At 50.5% G+C, this 20,410-nt stretch overlaps 7 protein-coding genes across 7 annotated transcripts; 3 read left to right on the forward strand and 4 right to left on the reverse strand.

Annotated features, from left to right (window-relative positions):
* Positions 1-1,636: 1,636 nt before the first annotated feature.
* On the reverse strand, positions 1,637-3,370 carry DSM5745_09610 (glycosyltransferase family 20 protein; the record flags this gene model as incomplete). Its single annotated transcript, XM_026751626.1, has 5 exons — positions 1,637-1,763; positions 1,813-2,152; positions 2,203-2,573; positions 2,630-3,002; positions 3,067-3,370. The coding sequence occupies 5 exons, from the start codon at positions 3,368-3,370 to the stop codon at positions 1,637-1,639; spliced, it is 1,515 nt and encodes a 504-aa protein (XP_026599974.1).
* An 869-nt stretch (positions 3,371-4,239) lies between these two features.
* DSM5745_09611 (putative metallo-beta-lactamase domain protein) lies at positions 4,240-5,332 on the reverse strand (the record flags this gene model as incomplete). The annotated part of the gene is made up of 4 exons (XM_026751627.1): positions 4,240-4,661; positions 4,717-5,076; positions 5,137-5,149; positions 5,252-5,332. The coding sequence occupies 4 exons, from the start codon at positions 5,330-5,332 to the stop codon at positions 4,240-4,242; spliced, it is 876 nt and encodes a 291-aa protein (XP_026599975.1).
* A 646-nt stretch (positions 5,333-5,978) lies between these two features.
* On the reverse strand, positions 5,979-8,842 carry acoA (aconitate hydratase ACO1; the record flags this gene model as incomplete). The annotated part of the gene is made up of 6 exons (XM_026751628.1): positions 5,979-6,239; positions 6,301-7,646; positions 7,698-8,296; positions 8,335-8,411; positions 8,502-8,573; positions 8,807-8,842. 6 exons carry the CDS (start codon positions 8,840-8,842, stop codon positions 5,979-5,981), a joined length of 2,391 nt encoding a protein of 796 aa, XP_026599976.1.
* A 1,139-nt stretch (positions 8,843-9,981) lies between these two features.
* On the forward strand, positions 9,982-10,446 carry DSM5745_09613 (putative C2H2 finger domain protein; the record flags this gene model as incomplete). Its single annotated transcript, XM_026751629.1, has 3 exons — positions 9,982-10,022; positions 10,092-10,271; positions 10,329-10,446. The coding sequence occupies 3 exons, from the start codon at positions 9,982-9,984 to the stop codon at positions 10,444-10,446; spliced, it is 339 nt and encodes a 112-aa protein (XP_026599977.1).
* Positions 10,447-11,401: 955 nt separating this feature from the next.
* On the reverse strand, positions 11,402-12,398 carry DSM5745_09614 (putative mitochondrial carrier protein; the record flags this gene model as incomplete). Its single annotated transcript, XM_026751630.1, has 4 exons — positions 11,402-11,404; positions 11,451-11,781; positions 11,836-12,175; positions 12,233-12,398. 4 exons carry the CDS (start codon positions 12,396-12,398, stop codon positions 11,402-11,404), a joined length of 840 nt encoding a protein of 279 aa, XP_026599978.1.
* Positions 12,399-13,034: 636 nt separating this feature from the next.
* Positions 13,035-15,276, forward strand: DSM5745_09615 (DNA-dependent ATPase RAD54; the record flags this gene model as incomplete). The annotated part of the gene is made up of 4 exons (XM_026751631.1): positions 13,035-13,376; positions 13,430-13,513; positions 13,560-13,683; positions 13,730-15,276. The coding sequence occupies 4 exons, from the start codon at positions 13,035-13,037 to the stop codon at positions 15,274-15,276; spliced, it is 2,097 nt and encodes a 698-aa protein (XP_026599979.1).
* A 505-nt stretch (positions 15,277-15,781) lies between these two features.
* Positions 15,782-19,057, forward strand: DSM5745_09616 (VAC14 family protein; the record flags this gene model as incomplete). Its single annotated transcript, XM_026751632.1, has 9 exons — positions 15,782-16,099; positions 16,155-16,325; positions 16,376-17,057; positions 17,113-17,888; positions 17,942-18,046; positions 18,098-18,216; positions 18,268-18,347; positions 18,397-18,556; positions 18,616-19,057. 9 exons carry the CDS (start codon positions 15,782-15,784, stop codon positions 19,055-19,057), a joined length of 2,853 nt encoding a protein of 950 aa, XP_026599980.1.
* Between the last annotated feature and the right edge of the window lie 1,353 nt (positions 19,058-20,410).

Here is a 20,410-nt window from a genome sequence, read left to right on the forward strand (position 1 = left end):
GGATAGCCATCGTGGGTAAGGCGGCTATGCTGCACCATGCAGTTGGCATTTCTGGCTCAGATGTCCGTCACTCCGCCCCTCCTCTTGCGTCCCAGGTAGATGGCATCCTGCTGACATGCTTCTGCCTCTAAACAGAGGTTAGAAATTGCGGTCTACTTTCGAGGCTGCCCTCCGGCGCCAGAGATCGAAAAGAGCCCTCTGGGGCTTCAAAACTTCTGTAGGGCTTCGCTGTGTAAAGGGAACCCTAGATTTCGGCATCTCACCGATCGTTTCCTCAGCCTCGTGGATACGCACACGAATGTGCCTATCCAATTTGTCACAAGTCCGATTGTACGAGTGCCTCCCCGTACGCAAATTCGCCCCTGCCAGCCATACTGACCATGTTTGTGACTATCTAGCTTCCATACATACCAGGTGCGTCAATAACGGTGCCACACGCAGCCAGTAACACCACCAGCCTCCCGTATGCATCACGGGACGACTGCATAGTATTCGGCATATACTTGTGCAGCCGGTTGCCCAGTGATGTACATCGGCTGGTAGCAGCCAGAGACGTCCTACATCTCATCGGTTCCCCACCGGTGCGAGCCCCTTTGGCTCTGGTCCATCAGAGGCTCGTGGTCTCTACGGAACTTGAGTTTTTTTGCGAGTGGTCGACATCCAATATACGCTTTTGGAGAATCATGTTAAATGTCTAATCTCTTTCCGAATTTGTTGATATTGTGGTGTTCGAGGCTGTTTTTGTTGACCCGGGTCTTCTGTCTTTGTCTTTAGACTACTGCTTTTGATAAAATGGATGCGTTTTGGGTTTCTTTTGGTAAACCTGACCTCATACTGAGATACGTAGTTGACGCTTAAGTACAGCATCTCAAGTACAGCAATTCAATCCTACAGTACCAAGAGGTGCAACAGAAATGGGGAATAACGCTTACAACTTGCTCTTCTTCTCATCCAGCCAGTAGCTCGTATCTGTTGATGCTCTTCTTGGAGAGGGACTGTCCTTAAGTAGGTAGCACTGCCGAAAAGCGTTTGTCTGCCGCTCACATCTCAAGATACACTCGTTTAACTTGAACTGGAGGATGCTGCATTCAGATATTCAGCCGTTCATAGGAACTCACCCTGCACATATATGTTATATAATCTAACAACATGCTAAAGATTGCTGCTCCTTCTAGCGACGCAGCGCAGCTGAAGTTATCTGGGTGGAGTCAGCGCGAAGGGTCAACCCCTGCCCTAACTCTCGCGAAGTGTTGATACAACTACTTCAGAAAGGTGACAACCAGAGGAAGGCATGATACAATGGAATGCGATGTTTTCTATTCACAAGAATGGATCAAGAGTCACTAAATACATAAGCCGACACCTCTAAGCCACTGTAAGTCAGGAGTCTACTTCATGTGCGAGACCCCAAACTTTTATTACCCTAATACCCACCCGTACGCAAGAAAACGGAGAGTAAGGATTATTCGGAAAGATCTCATCTAGTTCAAGGTGGAATGTTGTTGGGAGCCCCAGAATAGCGTTCGCTTTTCGGCGTTTTGGGTCCTAGAGGAAGTTTAACATGTTTCCAACCGCAGCCATCGTTCTCGTTATTACTAGCTTTTCCGGTCGGATAGGATTTTGTTGATTGATAGGCCTATTGCGACGAAGTCTCCGGCCCATTAGTTTCTCCGTTTACCTGCGTGTCTTTGGTGGGGAGTTTCCCCGCGGCTTGCGCCGAAATTCTCTTCAATTCGGTGACGAATGATTGGCCCCAGAAGGCACTGGTTATAGTTAGCAACATGTTTTAATCTGCAGCTAGGTGAAACGAACCTTGTGTACTTGTTGACGTATTTATCCAGCTTCGAAAAGTTGAGGGCTCGCTGCTCGTCGCTCATTGTGACTGCCTCGTGGTAGGCCGCTGCAAGCTCCTCAGTATTCCAAGGGTTGACGACTATGCTTCCGTTGAGACTCTGGGCGGCACCGGCAAACTCAGAGAGCACCATCGAGCCGTGACGTTTCTCCTGGGTGGCAATGTACTCGTACGAAACGAGGTTCATACCATCTCGAGTGGAAGAGACAACGCAAGCGTCCGATACAGCGTAGAGGGCAATGAGTTCATCAAAGTTGACCGACTTGTGGAGGAAATGGATGGGCATAAATTCAACAGTTCCTGACTTTGGGTTAGAAATAAATGCGCTAAACTTTGCGGGATCGACTTACCAAATTTCCCGTTAATTCTTCCTACAAGTTCGTTCACGACGGCTCTCAGATTTTGGTATTCCTCCACATCCTGACGACTGGGAACGGCAACTTGCACAAGGACCACCTTGCCCACCCACTCGGGATGATCGCTCAGGAACACCTCAAGAGCATGTAGCTTCTGAGGAACACCCTTGATATAATCCAACCGGTCAACACCCACCATGAGCTTCACGCCCTGAAACTTCTGTTCCAACGTTGCGATTCGCTTCTGGACCTTTTCCTTCTTCAAGCCCTCCTTGAACTTCTCTGGGTCAATACCAATAGGGAAAGCACCGCAGGCGACTATCTTGCCTTGGAACTCTATCCCATTAGGAGTAGTTGGCAGGCCCCTAGAATTATGTTAGCCCTTGCATGACCCAGGGACAAAGAAAGAGAAGACACGTACAGCAGCCGTGAGCAAGCGCTGAGGAAATGCCTCGTGTAGTCGTAAGTGTGGAAACCGATGAGGTCGCAGTGGAGAAGTCCAAGCAACAGCTCGTTTCGGACCGGCAGAATTCGGTAGATTTCACTGCTGGGGAATGGGGTATGGAGGAAAAATCCGATCTTAATGTTCTTCTTGGTGTTTCCGATCTCTTCCCGGAGCATCTCCGGAAGGAGCATCAGATGGTAGTCGTGGACCCAAATCAAGTCGCCATCCTGAACCTGGCTTGCGACGGCCCGTGCGAATAGGCGGTTTGCCTCCTTGTATGCCTCCCAAGCAGACTCGTCGAACGTGATCTCACCGGGATGGTAATGGAAAAGGGGCCAGAGGATAGAATCTATGATGCAGGACAAGCTCCGTCAGCATTGCACCGTTTACCCAGATGGTCGGAGAACACTGACTGGAAAATCCGTTGTAATGTCTGTCCGCAAGTTCGTCATCGATGAACACCGGGACAGCGTTATATTCCTCCTTTAACCGGTTCTTCAATGTCGGGATCTCTTCTTCTGGAACCTCCAAACCGGGCCAGCCGTACCATTGGAAGGTCGTGGTTTTCGATAAGCCACTCAGGCCACTAACCAGGCCACCGGACGACATTGAAAAGTCATATTTTCCATCTTCTGATCTCTTGATGGTGATGGGTAACCTATTCGAAACGAGAAGAAGTCTCGATTCATTTTGGGTGGAGTCCTCAACGCTGGGCATGGTGCAGGTCGTATGAATGCGGAAGCTCGTAAAGGGCGAAGATCAATGAGGCGATCGGTATGCGAAGGACGGCCGATACAAGGGCGAAAAGATATATGCGCAGAACCTTGCTTGAGATGGAGCTCAGTAAGAATATTGTCAAGCAATGACGTCGGTGAACGTCCAAGAAAGACTGCGACAGCGATAAAGAAAAACAAATGCAGGGGCAAAAGATAGATATATAAATCGGGCCTAGATATACGTGGAACAAATTGCTAAAAGAACATAAGGGTGCCCGCTTGTTCAAAGGCAGGTTGGCAGCTTACCTTTTCTTTTTGTATCTATGCGCGGGGGAGTTGGCGGTAGGAAGCCTAAGGAGGGGCGGAATGACGGAATTTGGGATTGGAGAGAAGCAGCAGAGTGTAGCGATCACAGGCTCTTCATTAACGAACTCATCGAAGACAAATATATGGAGATGGGCGCGATACGGCTTTGTCTTGGTTTTGTAGGGCAGAGCCAGCGCATCCAAGGAATGCTGAAGTGATGACGATACCACCAAACCGGGACGGGACAAAATTGGTCCAGTAACGATGAAGTCAGAGTGTTGACGGCATCTCAACCAGCCACTCAGCGCTCCTCTCTAGAGCCCACTGTGTCTTCCATGGAATCTTTCCCTAGCATTCTGCCAGGCATTATTATCCTTATCGCTATACATCCATGTTTGTGCCCAGTGGACCTAGAAATTTCTGGCTCTTACTTACAGCGCTTAGCTTTTGAGCGGGATTTGCACCGGTCCAGACAATCTGCCAAGGTCATTTTAATTTATTCAACTTGACGTACTACACCACAGCGATAAGCAGGGAGAGACCGCATTGGCGGCGCATCTTCTATTATAAGGCTGGCTTGCCCGTATTCAGGGTCCAGCGGCCCGAGTCCGTGTCATGGATGACCTTCCCTTCAACTGCCAACTTATTCAGCACCTGTATAACCCCATTCGCAGCGGGGAGATGGAGGTTTTCGGGGACATCTCGGTAAATTATCTTCACGATCTCAAGAGGTGTCCACCATGACTTCCGTTCGGGTGAGCGCTCGTGGTCCCCGACATCGAGTTTCCCGTAACGAAGCACCCGTATGATTTCGTCCTCGCGCTGTTGTCGGTGCCGTATGTACCCTGCTATTTTGGCCGTGGCACTTTCGACCACCGCCCCATGGCCGGGGTACCCTCGCCCAGATACACGGTCTTGCATTCGCTTCAAGCTGTCGAGATAAGCCTTGAGATCCTCAAAAACTGCCGTCCCATGCCCCAGGACATCTGTAGATTAGGAAATCAGCAACTTGGGCATAAGTCCGACACCACATTTACTCACTGTCACCCGTAAAAATTGCATCTTCTTCCTCAAACACAAACATCATATGGTCGACTGTATGGCCTGGCGTATGGGCGGCTTTGAGCGTCGCCCCTTCAACCTGGAAGACTTGCCCATTCTGGATATCCACCTGTCCTTCCCCAGGTTGGTGCTTGTATATGGTCACTTCAGGGCATAGTCTTAGTAAATCCGGGATGCCGCCAACATGATCATGGTGCCAGTGCGTTACAAGAGCCTGGTGGACCGTCGCATTCTCATCTGCCAACACTTTTTTCAAACGCGCGGCCCAAGACTGCTTCCCTTCCCCGGTGTCAATGAGGATACGTCGAGGCCCTTGGCCAATTAAATATGTGTTTGTTCCTACAAAGAGCGTTAGATATAGTGGGTTTGTCCCAGACCCGTAGTATGGATTAAACCCACCTTGTAGCGTAAACTATACCAGGCGGCGCAAAGTCAGCTTAAATGACTGCTACCGCGTCGAATCTGAAATGATAGAGCGCTTACAAGCCTCAGAGCAATTGCGAGCATCACACACCTTTCCAGGATTTCCTCCTAGGATACGGACCACCGAGGCACTGAGCCTTTCCACCTCAGGCAGAGGAACTAACTGAGCCATTTATAGATCCAGCTGCAATGATCTTTGGTTTAGAGAGAGCTGCAAACAGGAATCAGCACGGTCAAGAACAATCGATTTTTTACCTACCGAGTTGCAGCGAGTCGAATCACGGTCAAAGTAAGAGATGGTGTATTCTGAGGGTCTAGCTCTTAATGCAGGTAGTAGTCTATAATTTCATCGAGAAATACGGAGTAGATGCCCCATAATATACCCCAGTCACGGTGATATACTCATTGCTCAAGGCCGAGGCGGGGCAATTGGCCTCGGCCAGTCGGCAGAGCACGCGATCCTTATGTCATCGCCCACTGAGAGGTTGCAAGTTGATAAGCTACAACGGGTTACAGACAGTGAAACGCAGCAGAAGTGCATTTACGACGGCAGAACTATTGAAGTAAAGGAAATAGTGTATGGTATGCATCCAATCCCTAACATACAATGGACGATGTAACAAAAACAAGTGATATATCCATGTAGTCCACCCAAAGGGTGCCAAAACAACCCATGAGCAGAAAGCGATTCGTAAAAATTTTCGAAACCTCACTCCGTGATATCAATCATAGAAAGACCATTAGCAGCCATGATACTGCTTTTCTTTCTTCGCTGCTAACTGTTCAAAGCACAAGACACATAATTTACAGAATGTCGTTTAGTTGCCGGCCTTGCGGGCCATGGTGTTGAGGGCGGAGCCGTCCTTGAACCACTCGATCTGGGACTCGTTGAAGGTGTGGCTGAGCTTGACGTCGAAGGCGGCACCATCCTTGGGGTGAACACGGAGAGTCATGGGCTTGTCGACGGCAAGCTCAGTGCAAAGGAGGTCGACCTTAGCATCGTGGGGAATGCGGTCGTAGTCGGCGGGGTCGGAGAAGGTGAGAGGAAGCATACCCTGCTTCTTGAGGTTGGTTTCGTGCTAGAGGGATTTGTTAGTCAACGACTTCGTTTATATGATGAAGATGCATCGGGTAACTTACGATACGGGCGAAGCTGCGGGTGATGATGGCGAGACCACCAAGGTGGCGGGGCTCAAGAGCGGCGTGCTCACGAGAGCTACCCTCACCGTAGTTCCAGTCACCGATAACAACCCACTTGATACCACGAGCCTTGTAGTCACGAGCGGTAGCAGGGACAGCATCGTACTCGCCGGTGAAGACGTTCCTGATCTTGTTGGCCTCGCCGTTCTCAGCGTTGGTGGCGCCGATCAGCATGTTGTTGGAGATGTTGTCAAGGTGCCCACGGTACTTGAGCCATGGGCCAGCCATGGAGATGTGGTCAGTAGTGGTCTTGCCCTGGCACTTGATGAGGATGGGGATGTCGGTGGCATCCTTGCCGTCCCAGGCCTGGAAGCCAGCAAGGAGCTGCAGGCGGTCACTGGAGGGGGAAACGGCAACGTCGACGCTGCTGCGGTCGGCAGGAGGAGCCTGGTAGGTGTCACGACCGGGGTCGTAGCCACGGTTGGGGAGACCGTCACCGGTGGGGGCCTTGAGCTTGAACTCCTTGCCGTCCTTGTCCTTGAGGGTGTCGGTGAGAGGGTTGAAGTTGAGGGTACCAGCAATGCTCAGGGCAACGACAAGGTCGGGGGAAGTGACGAAGGCGTGAGTAGCAGGGTTAGCATCGTTACGACCGGTGAAGTTACGGTTGTAAGAAGAGACAATGGAGTTGGCGGTACCCTTCTTGACGTCCTGGCGATCCCACTGACCAATGCAAGGACCGCAGGCGTTGGCAAGGATGACACCACCGAACTCCTCGAGGGTCTTGAGCTGACCGTCACGCTCAATAGTAGCGCGGATCTGCTCGGAACCGGGGGTAACGGTGAAGATAGACTTGGATTTGAGTCCGTGGTCGAGAGCGTCCTGGGCGATAGAAGCAGCACGGGACATATCCTCGTAAGAGGAGTTAGTGCAAGATCCGATGAGACCGACCTTGAGCTCCTCAGGCCAGCCGTTGGCCTTGACAGCCTCCTTGAACTGGGAGATAGGGGTGGCCAAGTCAGGGGTGAAGGGTCCGTTGATGTGAGGCTCGAGCTCGGACAGGTTGATCTCGATCAGCTGGTCGTACTCAGCACCCTCATCCTCGCGGAGGTCCTTGGCGTAGGAGCGGGCGAAGTCACCGATCTGCTGACGCTTGGTGGCCTTCAGGTAGTCGTACATGCGGTCGTTGAAGGGGAAGAGGGAGGTGGTGGCACCAATTTCAGCACCCATGTTACAGATGGTGGCCATACCGGTGGCAGACAGGGAGTTGACACCAGGACCGTGGTATTCAATGATGGCACCAGTACCACCCTTGACAGTAAGGAGACCAGCGACCTTGAGGATGATATCTGGAAATAGTTAGTATGCAACTCCCTGAAACGTTGAAAAGTGTAACTTACCCTTAGGAGCGGTCCAGCCGGACATCTCACCGGTGAGCTTAACACCGATGACCTTAGGAGCCTTCAACTCCCAAGGAAGGCCAGCCATGACATCGACAGCATCGGCACCACCAACACCAATGGCAGCAATAGCGAGACCACCAGCGTTAGGAGTGTGAGAGTCGGTACCGATCATCAGACCACCGGGGAAAGCGTAGTTCTCGAGGATAATCTGGTGAATGATACCAGAGCCAGGCTTCCAGAAACCGATGTTGTACTTGGCAGTGGAGGAGGCAAGGAAGTCGTAGACCTCCTTGTTAATCTCGTTGGCGCGGGCAAGATCCTTCTCACCACCGAGCTGAGCCTCAATCAAGTGGTCACAGTGGACAGTGGTGGGGGTAGCGACGGAGGGCATGCCAGCAGACATGAACTGCAGGATGGCCATCTGAGCGGTGGCATCCTGGCAAGCAACACGGTCGGGGCGGAGTTTGAGGTAGGACTTGCCACGCTCGATCTCCTGGTTCTGGGGGTCGTCAAGGTGAGAGTACAGGATCTTCTCGGCGTATGTGAGAGGACGGGTCAGGCGACGGCGAACAACGTCCAGATTCTCGGACATCTTTCTGCAAGTTGAAAAAACATGTTAGTCGATGCCAATGACTGGAGCAAGCCAAAGGGCGGAACTCCGAGACTCAATCGACCAAAAGACGTTGCATACTTGTAGTTGATGTAGTTGCCCTGCAATGCGACCGTTAGCGGAATATGTCCGGCGTCACTAGCTCATCCGAGGCAACCGAAGAAACTACGGTAGCAGGAATAACCACTCACCTTCTCGAGATTGCACATCTCGACCTTCTTGTCGAGGTCGGCGACGGTGGCCATGCCCCGAGTCCGGAAGAGCTACATGGAGGTCAGTCTTCTCTCCTTTTTGTACTCTTCAAATTCCTGGAATTCCTCGAAATCCAGGCTGCAGAGTAAAGCCAGTATTGGGTTCTTACGAGACGGGACTGGGGGGCCTGCGAAAAAGACCATGTTAGCCGCTAAACGATCGATTCGTGCATGACCAGCGTCCATTGCGCGTAGAGCAGCAACTTCGAGCCAGCTATGCGAGATGACGAATATGGGGTACCTACCAGCGCACCCATGCGCGCAAGCCTTGTGGTGATCATGATGGAAGCTCTCTATGCAAGATGGCTAGGCCACAACACGCTGGAGAGCTAAACCAAGTAACAGCTTCAACCTGGGGAAATAGAGTGGAGAGTGAAGGGAGAAGGAAAGATTGAAACCCAAGGGAAGGTTGCCGATTAAAAGGAAGCTTGGGTTTTCAAGTGCGAGAATTCTTGTTTGACTGACCCTCAGGTTGCTCCTCTGAACCGGAGTGGAGGGCCCGTAACCGCTGCTTACCTTACAGCCGCTGTACGCTTTCGGGCGCCCCCGAACCAAAACATGCAACCGGAGACATGGAAGAGCAGGAGCCTCCTGCCGCGGCCATGAGAAGGAATATAGTTCTTTTCCAGCTTGCCGGTGTATAGGCTGTAATATGGCATCTACTGAACATAATTTCTAGCCTTGTAGCTCTACAGAAATGACATTCTATAGGTCTTTTTCAACACTGCTATTTAGTTCCCCATAGCGACAAGCATTACCACGTAATGTAAGTACGCTGCCGGTAACAATGGCATGTGAGACCGGTATCCTTAGTAGCCAATCACACTGTCCTGATTACACCCTGTCTGTTGAAAGAAGCCTTACATCATAGCCTCATCTCGAGGTGATGCAGCGTTTAATGGACTAAATAAAGCTCGAGAAAGGACGGCTGCAAGCCACACTCAGCGCCTACTTGCCTTGCCTTTCGCAGCTGACTAGCATGATCAAGTACACGAGCTCGAACTCCTGAAACTCGATTACTTTGCTTCTCCCGCAACTGGCCGGCGAAGATTCGGAGCGCAGGTGCCGAAGAGTGGAATCGTCATAAAATTACCGCCAGCAACAACAGTGTGGGATGGCCGTACGGAGAATCGCCCAAGGTAAATTGCTGACTGAGCCGAGCTAGAACCGAGGCTTACCGAATTGAGTACCGCCCGCGGTCCGTCGCCAAGACTCAAGCTGACCTGGACCAATCACACCCACCCAGTTTTTGCGCAGTGCCCTTCCGCGCACACAGAACGAACGATTTGGAGATTCCTGACCCGCTTTCACGCCGCCGCGGCCTTAGCTTTTTCCGTTTATCGGTGATTGAACACATCCATACTCTGGACGACGCTGTTGCGGACGAGCTAGGGTCTGACTTGGGTCGATAATCATCAAGATGGGCGCTGTGAGGAGAACCAAGACGAAGCGCAGAACCAGGTATTTTTCCCTCTTGCCAGACTTGCTGATGTTGCGATTGAACGGGTGGCGCTAACACAGATTTTTCAGAGACTATGACCAGGTCCGCGCGGATGTCGAGAGCTCGAAGCACCTTTCTCAGTACAAGGCGACCAAAGACCCCGAAGACCTCCCCGGCTTAGGGAAGCACTACTGCGTCGAATGCGCCAAATGGTTTGAGAGCGACTACAACCTTGTGGCCCATAGGAAAGGCAAGAATCACAAGAGAAGGTTTGTCCTGGCGCAACCACCTCGCTGACCCTGGCTAACTCGTTTCTTGGTTGTCAGACTCCGCCTACTACGTGAAGAGCCCCATTCGCAGAAGATTGCCGAGGCTGCTGTAGGCCTGACCACCGATAATGGCCCACGCCGGCAAGAGGGTGATGAAATGGTCATGGACAGCTAGACCTGTTGTCGTTGTCACCAACATGCATGGTCAGATCTACGGCCTTCAACAATCGGTTCAGTAAAGCAACTACGGGGTACGGGCTTTGCTCCTCTTTCGCAGGCAGCCCAATCAACCGGCAACAAGCTGCCTACACCCCGGTACACGAATGCGTGGTAACAGACAAACCACGCGGGATCGACTTCTAGGGCTTCAATCTTCAATGCGGGTTGTTGAAGAAAAAAAATTCAGCCAATCACAAACGTTTCAGTTATGGACAACACACGTGAGAAATAAGTGCCGAAAGTCGCTGGTTATACTACTCAAAACCGCCGAGTGCGCTGTCCGTTCCTCCCCGGCAATTCCGCCGGTTCTCGGAACTTGTACATACAGGTCCCACTTCTCCCTGACATCGAAATGAAATTCATTTACAAGCAGCCGCTAGCATAGATACAAGTCAACCCTTGCATAGTTTGGAGGAGGCTGGGATAATCTTCACCGAAAACCATTATAGTATTGCTCATGGGTTTTTCAAGACACGATAATCTCATGGGTTGATATAGATATATACCTGCTGTCCAGACACTTAGTACTCCATGGCCGGGGTTCCCTGCTCACACTGTACTTTCCCGAAGCATGCCGAGTAGCCCTATCTTGAGTATCCATGAAACATCAATCGCAATCTGATGGTCTTTGCGAATTACAAGACCGAGATATTTATGTTCGCATGATCGCGTGACCACTTGGCCATGGCACTTTTTGCAGGTGGAGGTCTTTTATAAGGTCTACATTTAAGTATATATTTTATACGACTATAGGCCCTACCACATGGCCGCAGCCGACTCAAAGCGTTGGACAGTCAGTTAACTTCTTTATGTATACCGCCTCTAAGCTGGGTTAGTTATGATTGGATTTCAAGTGGCTTATTCCACGCTGGACTCTGAAGGTATCTCATAAGCCACTCATAGGTAGCCCACTACTCGAACATTAGCTGACGATTTGGCAATGTGTGGTAAAGACATTACCTGGGCGGCGTTTACGATGAAGGCTCTAAGACTGCATACTCCTATGCCCCGATAGAAAGCCTTGAGGCCTTCCGTCCGATACATATCCTTAGCCAGGTCGAATGTACCCAGGGTATGTTTGTGGGTCTGTGCCTGCAATAATGGACGTGCTTCAGCATGAGCTGCAATCGTATTCGCCTGCAGTCGAGTTTTGATAACGTCGAGTGGAAATACAGAAGCCCATGTAACGATTCCAGCAATGCCGCCGCATAAAAACACCTTCAATGCAGCGCTCCTTGGATCTTCATCGTGCGAGGACATTAATCTCTTGCAATACTCGTAGGACCAGAAGCTGTCGTAAAAGTAAACGATTGCCCTGCAGGAAGAAGACGTAGGAAGAACATACTAGAATCCATAGCCTATAGAGTCCCTAGCACAAGTTACTCCACCAGCAAAATATAAGCCTCTCCAGCCGCGATTCCGGACGATATCGTTTGCGACTGTCCAGGATGAGACTCCTGGACGAGCGTCAAGCTGTGCTCGGCATTTGATGAACTCTGTTGGCGAGGAGACAGTCCAGCTGGCAATCCCGCCAAGTGCCCCAGCAAGCCATAGCTTATAGAGAGCACAATTTTGTGGATCCGTAGGGTCAATGACGGATTTATCCAAGAGCATTAATGCCCGGTTATAGGACACGAAGAGTAGAGCATTGAGAGCTCCATATCCGAGAATAGGGGCCGCAGCACCTGGTATAGGGTCAATTATTATGTACATTACTTGCAGTTACACAGAGCTCAGCATACCTCGCACAAGGGTACTTGTGCTTTCAAAGTGACTCAATTGCCGAGGTGACACAGGGCCATTTGTAGAGCTGCTTGCTTGCAATCGGACCTTGATGAGATCAAGAGGATTCCCAATAATTATACCAATGGCGCCGCTAATATAGCCGGCCCAGAAGTCCGCAGACATTGCGCTGATACTCAACCTACCGGTGTTGTCCAGTTCCGAGGTTCTTTGAAGCCAATAGTAAGGTGGGAGAGCTGTTGCATTATTTGCGGGGCATACGCTTATCATAGGTACGGTATCAGCACGTGACCACGCGATTATTTGGCGTTTGGGACGGCGGCGTAGGCTCAGGCAAAACGCGTGCATCGCTGAGAGGCAAAACCACGATCAAACATCGGGACTGCGCAAGGTCAGATTTACAGGGCTGCGAACCCCATAAATGTAAGTATATGGCCTAATAAATCTGCTGAGAAGTCAAGGTCTAATAGAGGAAGGTATCGCCCGCGACCATCCAACGAAGGAGGCGTTGTTACGCCTGTAGCATCGCGCGTCAGCGGTTCTTCCAACTCCATCGACCGCCTCTCGAAGCCGTTCAAATGTCCCGGATCAGCCACACCAACGAGAGCCTCAGATAAACCAGCAAGGAAACGGAGGAAGGTGAATTATGCAGGGGCAGATGGAAATGTCGACGACAATAGCGTGAAGCCGTACACCAACGAGGAACGCCTGGCACTCGCCACTCGAGATGTAAACAGATTTCCGGTTTTCAAAGCTAAGGACAAGGACTTGACGTTCAAACAAAGATTCAAGGTGCCCTTGATGAACAAGTCCAGTGGCTCATACGATAGCTCGCGGCCAGCTCCAACCCTGGGCATGAGGCAGGGCGCCACATTCGTGGTGAAGCCTTTGCATGACCCAAGCGGAGAGTTTGCGATTGTTCTTTATGATCCAACCGTCGACGATATTGATGAAGCAACCCCCAAGGAACAGGATAAAGATGGCGAGGATAAGGACCAGAAGCTGGATGAGCCTCTCGTACATAAAAGCTTGGCGGACATTCTTGGGCTGAAGAAGAAGGTGGAAGAGCGCCCCAAAGTTCCAGTGGTAATCGACCCCAGGTTAGCCAAGATTTTGCGTCCGCATCAAGTGGAAGGAGTCAAGGTAAGCTTCTGCAAGAATTACAGTGCAGCGGGCGTTCCAGCTAACAGACCTAGTTCCTCTACCGTTGCACTACTGGAATGATTGATAAAAACGCCAACGGCTGCATTATGGCAGACGGGATGGGACTAGGCAAGACAGTAAGTTCACAGCTGTCCAATCAATTCATGAGGCTTACGGTGGTAGCTCCAATGCATTTCTTTGATGTGGACACTTCTGAAGCAATCTCCCGAGGCTGGAAAGACGACCATCCAGAAATGCATCATTGCGTGTCCCTCCAGTTTGGTTGGGAATTGGGCCAATGAGCTCGGTAAGTCACTATTTGACACTTAGCAGACAGTCACTGACTGAAGTAGGAAAGTGGCTTGGGAAGGACACTATCACTCCATTTGCCGTGGATGGAAAAGCTTCCAAGACGGAGCTCACCAGCCAATTGAAACAATGGGCAATATCTTCGGGCCGCTCTATCGTCAGACCAGTACTCATTGTTTCCTATGAAACACTGCGGCTGTATGTCGATACATTGAAAGATAGCCCCATTGGCCTGCTGCTTTGCGACGAAGGCCATCGGTTGAAGAATAAAGAGAGCTTGACTTGGACAGCCCTCAACAGCCTCAACGTGCAAAGGCGAGTAATTTTGTCCGGAACGCCCATTCAGAACGACCTATCGGAATATTTCGCACTCCTTAATTTCGCCAACCCAGACCTACTTGGATCACAAAACGAGTTCCGAAAGAGATTTGAAATACCCATCCTCAGAGGGAGAGATGCAGCAGGCACGGAAGAAGACAGAAAGAAAGGCGATGAACGTCTAGCCGAGCTTTCTGGCATCGTTAACAAGTACATTATTCGGAGGACAAACGATATATTGTCCAAGTACTTGCCCGTCAAGTATGAGCATGTTGTGTTCTGCAACCTCTCACAATTTCAACTTGACCTGTACAAACATTTCATTGATAGTCCAGAGATCAAAAGCCTTCTCAGGGGCAAAGGCAGTCAGCCTCTGAAAGCAATCGGGCTTTTGAAGAAACTTTGCAACCATCCTGATCTGCTGAATCTCTCCATTGATCTCCCTGGATGCGAGCACGCATTTCCTGATGATTATGTCGCCGTGGAAGCAAGGGGTCGGGACAGAGATGTCAGGCCATGGTATTCAGGGAAGATGATGGTCCTTGATCGAATGCTGGCACGAATACGTCAGGACACAAATGATAAGATCGTCTTAATCAGCAACTACACACAAACGCTCGATGTCTTTGAAAAGCTTTGCAGGTCAAGAGCTTACGGTTGTCTCAGACTGGACGGAAAGATGAACGTGAAGAAACGGCAGAAGCTGGTTGACAAGTTCAATGACCCCGACGGTGAAGAGTTTGTTTTTCTGCTCAGCAGCAAAGCCGGTGGTTGTGGTCTGAACCTGATCGGTGCAAACAGGCTCGTGCTGTTCGATCCCGACTGGAACCCAGCAGCCGATCAACAGGCATTGGCGCGAGTTTGGCGTGATGGCCAAAAGAAAGACTGTTTTGTCTATCGCTTCATCGCAACTGGATCAATAGAAGAGAAGATTTTTCAACGCCAGTCTCATAAACAGTCGCTTTCCTCCTGCGTGGTGGACTCCGCTGAGGACGTTGAGCGACATTTCTCCTTGGACTCGCTCCGTGAACTGTTCCAGTTCAAGCCAGAAACGACGAGTGATACACATGACACCTTCAAGTGCAAAAGATGCAGGCCCGATGGCACACAGTATATCAAGGCCCCAGCTATGCTCTATGGTGACACCAGTTCTTGGAACCATTTTGTGAACACCGGCGATAAGGGGCCGCTCAACCAAATCCAAGACCTTTTGATTCGACAAGAGACTCAGGAGCGAGACGTCTCCGCCGTTTTTCAATATATCAGCCATTGAATAAAGCGATTAGGGCCCTTGTCCCATTTTATTGGAGTTATTAGTGCGGCATTGATTATTGGACGAAGCCCAGGCTAGACACCTTGGGATGATTTCACGACATACTTGATTAGCGGGATATTGGAATATGTAGCTATTGAAGTCTTGATAATAGTAAATACACATGCTTTTACGGGGATATACAGTCTGAGCGCAACTGTCTGTGCTCTGCCCGGAGCCACGTGCGGAGACCGAGAATGGTCGAGCGACTCGAGCCGCCCTACGTCACTCCACTTCTAGCTCTCTGCCAACGCATCTTCACCGTTCCCTCCCCACATGGCTTTCTGACAACGCCAGCTCGTCTATCTCTTTGTTTGTTGTTCCACTACTTTTCTTGCGCTAAATTACTTACTAGAGCTCAAGACGCCTCTCAGCCTCTCAGCTCGACGCTCAGACTCCGGGGGCTACCATCATGAGGATAGTCGCCTAGAGCCTCGAATTATCCCAGCCCATGTTTGCCTGAGCGATGGATCACTCAATCCAGCGCTTGCTGAATGATAAACTCTACGACCGGAGGAAGCAAGGGGCTTTAGAGTACGCCTATCCGATCACGCTGCAGCATTTGCAATTATCGCAAACTTGTTTGGTTTTCAGACTGCTGACCCCTCTTGGAACAAACAGGCTCGAGAAAGTCGTACGGGATTCCGCGTTCAGAGGAGACCATGAAGTTATCCAAAGAATCGTCGACCAGCTATGCCATGATTACGCCTATGCGGTACATCAGCCTCATGCGAGGAACGGGGGGTTGATCGGTTTAGCGGCGGCGTCTATAGCTTTGGGATCAGTGAGTTCACTGGACAACCTGGGATTATATCGTGACGCTGAAACGAGAAACTTAGGAGGGAGTTGCTCCGTATCTGAAAGAAATCGTTCCGCCGGTACTTGCGTGCTTTTCGGATCAAGATGCGAGGGTCAGATACTACGCTTGCGAGAGCATGTACAACATTGCCAAGGTCGCGAAAGGGGAAATATTGTTGTTTTTCAACGAGATATTCGATGCGCTAAGCAAGGTATATTTTCCCTGCATCGAGATTCTAAGCCAAGCCTAACATAGGCAAAGCTAGCTTCAGATTCCGAATTATCCGTGAAGAACGGAGCAGAACTGCTCGATCGACTCGTGAAAGATATCGTTTCCGAATCCGCAGCCCACCATGTTTCCGTCCTTCAACTTTCTGAGAAGCAGTCTACCGATCCTGAAGACCTAGGAGACGATCTCCCGACGGCGTTCTCGCTTCCGAAGTTCATACCGTTGCTGAAAGAACGAATACATGTTCTCAGTGCATTCACCCGGACGTTTCTGGTGTCATGGCTGACTCTGCTCGATACGATCCCCGACTTGGAGCTCGTTTCGTATCTGCCAGAGTTCCTGGCGGGGTTGATCAAATTTCTGGGCGATTCAAACCGAGATGTTAACGTCGCTACCCAGGGCCTGCTAGACAGGTTTCTGGCGGAAATAAAACGGATCGCTCGTCTCAAGAAGGGATTGGCCGAAAGTCGCAAAGGACAAGGAAGTGACAACAGACGGTCGATGACAAGCAACAACTCGAGCCTAGCCACGGATCCAACCATCGCGATTGACGCTGAAAGTAACGATAATGCGATCGAGGACTCTGAGGCTGATTTCGCCGTGGAAGAAGAAGAAGGACTAAATAGCGATGGTGATTGGATCCCGGGTCAAGATGTCCAGATCGACCATCCAAAGATCCTAGATATTCTTGTGGGATTCGTGAACACTTCCTTTGGTAACTACGCTTTCATAATTGTTAAATAATCGCCGCCTGCTGACGCTAAGCACAGACGAGGAGATGCAATTGACTGCGTTGCGCTGGATAGATAGCTTTTTCGAAATAAGTCCCGAGGATATTCTCCCCTTTGTTCCACGCTTGCTGGATCAAGTTCTTCCAGCATTGTCAAGCACCTCACCAGCTGTGAAGGAGACCGCGGGCCGTGTCAATGCGTCACTCCTGGAGTACATCTTCAGTCTGACCCTATCCGAAGATACCCCGGACGACTCGCGACAAACCTCAACCTCCAAGCTACCTTCCACAATTACAAAGGAGCTTGCTGAAAGAAGGTCTTCCACGCCGACTAGTAAAGCCGATGTTTCGGGTAGCGACTCCAAAAAAGCATCCCCTCGAAATAGCGTCATGTCAGCTGTCCCCTCACCACCACCAGAGCTCGATTATGGCGCGGCCGTCACTTCCCTCACTCTGCAGTTCCTAAGCGAATATGAGACCACCAGAATAGCCGCCCTTTCTTGGCTCATTATGCTGCATCGCAAGGCCCCAAAGAAGGTCGCCGCGTTCAATGACGGGATATTCCCTGCGCTTCTCAAGACGTTATCTGATACGTCAGAGACAGTTGTTACGAAAGACCTACAGCTTTTGTCACAAATATCAAGGAATAGCGAGGACAGCTATTTCAAATTATTCATGGTCAATCTACTTCAGCTATTTTCTACCGATAGAAATCTGCTTGAGGTTCGGGGAAACCTCATTATCCGCCAACTATGTTTGAATCTGAGTCCGGAACGTATATATCGGACTCTTGCCGACTGTCTCGAAAAGGAAGATGTAAGCCCCATGCTTCTCATATGGCTTTGCCATTGCTAATACCGCTATTGTAGGACATCGAGTTTGCTAGTATTATGGTGCAGAACCTAAACAATAATTTGATTACCGCGCCGGAGCTGTCTGAATTGAGGAAAAGACTACGAAACCTGGACTCCAGAGTAATAGGCCCCAATGTAGCCGCCTTAAAACAGGCACTGACTAATTGATAGGACGGCCAAACGTTCTTCGTGGCTCTTTTCAGGTCATGGTGTCACAATGCAGTCTCGACCTTTTCCTTATGTTTGCTTGCGCAGGCTTATGAGCAGGCTTATAACCTCCTCCAAGTATTGTGAGTAATTTCGAGGCTATTCGGAGCGTCATAAACTCTAATCTCTCACAGTGCGGAGCTTGAGATGACGGTCAATATGTTGATCCAAATTGACAAGCTCGTCCAGCTCCTAGAGTCTCCAGTTTTCACCTGTATGTCTTGGATCATCTGATCTGATAACAAGCCCTAACTCCATGCTAGATCTTCGCCTTCAACTCCTCGAACCAGAAAGATACCCATATCTCTACAAATGCCTCTATGGCGTCCTCATGCTCCTCCCCCAGAGCTCGGCTTTCGCAGCACTCAAAAATCGCCTCAACAGCGTTAGCAACATCGGTTTACTTCACACGGGCCCTCGTCTGTACGTTAGCGCATCTATTTCTTCCCTAAAACCAAGCATCTTGACGTTAACCCCAACAGAACCTCAATGGCATCCACCTCAACCTCTGGAACATCATCAACCTACGACCGCACCAGCAGCCGCCTTAAGCAGCGCGACGAAAACTCCATCCGCTGGGTCGACCTCCTCGACAAATTCAAGTCGGTGCAGGAAAGGACCCGCTCCTCGCAGCGCTCCCAGCGCCCCTTCGACGCCAACGACGGGAACGCACACCAAACTACAGCCCTCTCCGCCGCGATCTCCAACGTAGACCAAATCCGCAGGGATAAAACCCTCCCCGATACTCCACGCTCCGCGCTCGGCGGTGTAGGGGGCCGCGCTTCGCCGGCTGACGGCGGTAGTGCGGGCAGTGCCGCCGGTGGTGGTGCCGGGAAAGGAGGGATCCTGGGCCCGCAGAGGCAGAAATCGGGTTTGCCGAATTTGGGACGCTTGAGGATTGGTGGGGGGAAGAGCAAGCGGTAATTATTAGCATAGCGTTAGGTTGAGTTGGTATGGCTGAGCCATATCCCACCAATGTAAAGAATGTCTTCTACTTTCGTTGGCGGCGGGCGGGAGGTATATGCTTGTATGTATATTCAGGAATTTCAGGTGCTGGATCATATCTGTAATGCTACATCGTCCATCACGAGAAACGCTCTATTCAATCAATCATAAATGTAGCCTCCTGGGCAAAAGGTAGCTTTCTACCTCAATCATAGCTTATCTCAAAGTTCAAAGCTAGACAAGAAAGTACAAAGCTCTGAGCTTCGATCCAAAAAGAAAAAAGAAGGTAGAAGACATCAAAGTGACCTCCGCGAGGAACATAACGTGGAGGATGCATCGTCAGAAACAAGAATAGTCGAAAGAACTCGAAATCGCATCACCGGTTGCGTGGGTCATTCGAGCCCCAGGAGGGCACTTTCCACGATCCATTTGAATGCTTCCCGACTGTTCCGGACGATGAATTCGAACTGTTCGAATACACGTATTCACCATCGACGTATTGAACCCCCGTAAATGTGGTCCGGTGCTTTCTCCGAGCATACCGCTGCTCTAACCTGTACAGCTCAAGCTCTGCGTTCATTGCCGATTAGCATTGCGCTGTGAAGGGTATTTTCGGTACCGCGGTCTTGAGAATAGAGACCCAAAAAATGGGTTCGGCGGCAGACTGGGAGACATACTGGCTTGTAGTTTCTCAATGAGGCCCATTGTGTGAGGTGTATACGTCTTTCCAATCTTTTTATAACGCCAACCTGGTTGGCTTTCCTAGAGGAATGTGGTAGTAGGGCCGCGAGGGAGTTCTGAGGTAAGACACATCAACAAATTAGCAGACGCGCTTTCAATCGTGATTCCGGAAGCTCCGCGATAACCCAAGAGGCAGCTCTTGGTATCAAAACAGCTGATTAGGGCAGTCGCATACCAAATTGCGGCGGCAGTGTATTTCCGGTAGCAGGTCGGGGTTCGATAAGTTGAAATGAAGCAGTAATGAGAGGTTCTGAATGTAAGCCAGTTAACAGGAGGAACGCCGAGTTTTGGGGGAAGCAGAGAAGCAGAGAGGGGAAGCGCAGCAGGGACAAGGAGCTAACGATTGTGGGACGGAATGCTCCAAACTCCAACCAACGAGACAAGGGACACTAACCGGTGCGACTAATCCTTGAAGAAAACGGTTGGAGTCCGAGGAGTGGCTGGATTCGATAGCGTGCCTGGAGCGTAGGAAAACGGCGCGTCCTAGCGTGGTGAGATTATGCGTTGCGAGTAATTGTGCGTGTGAGGAATCCAATGGCGACTATTTCCCTTGACAGCCACGCTGAACTATGACGAAAGCGGAAATGAAAT

Source organism: Aspergillus mulundensis, assembly GCF_003369625.1.
Source record: "Aspergillus mulundensis strain DSM 5745 chromosome Unknown scaffold_12, whole genome shotgun sequence".
NCBI lineage: Eukaryota > Fungi > Ascomycota > Eurotiomycetes > Eurotiales > Aspergillaceae > Aspergillus > Aspergillus mulundensis.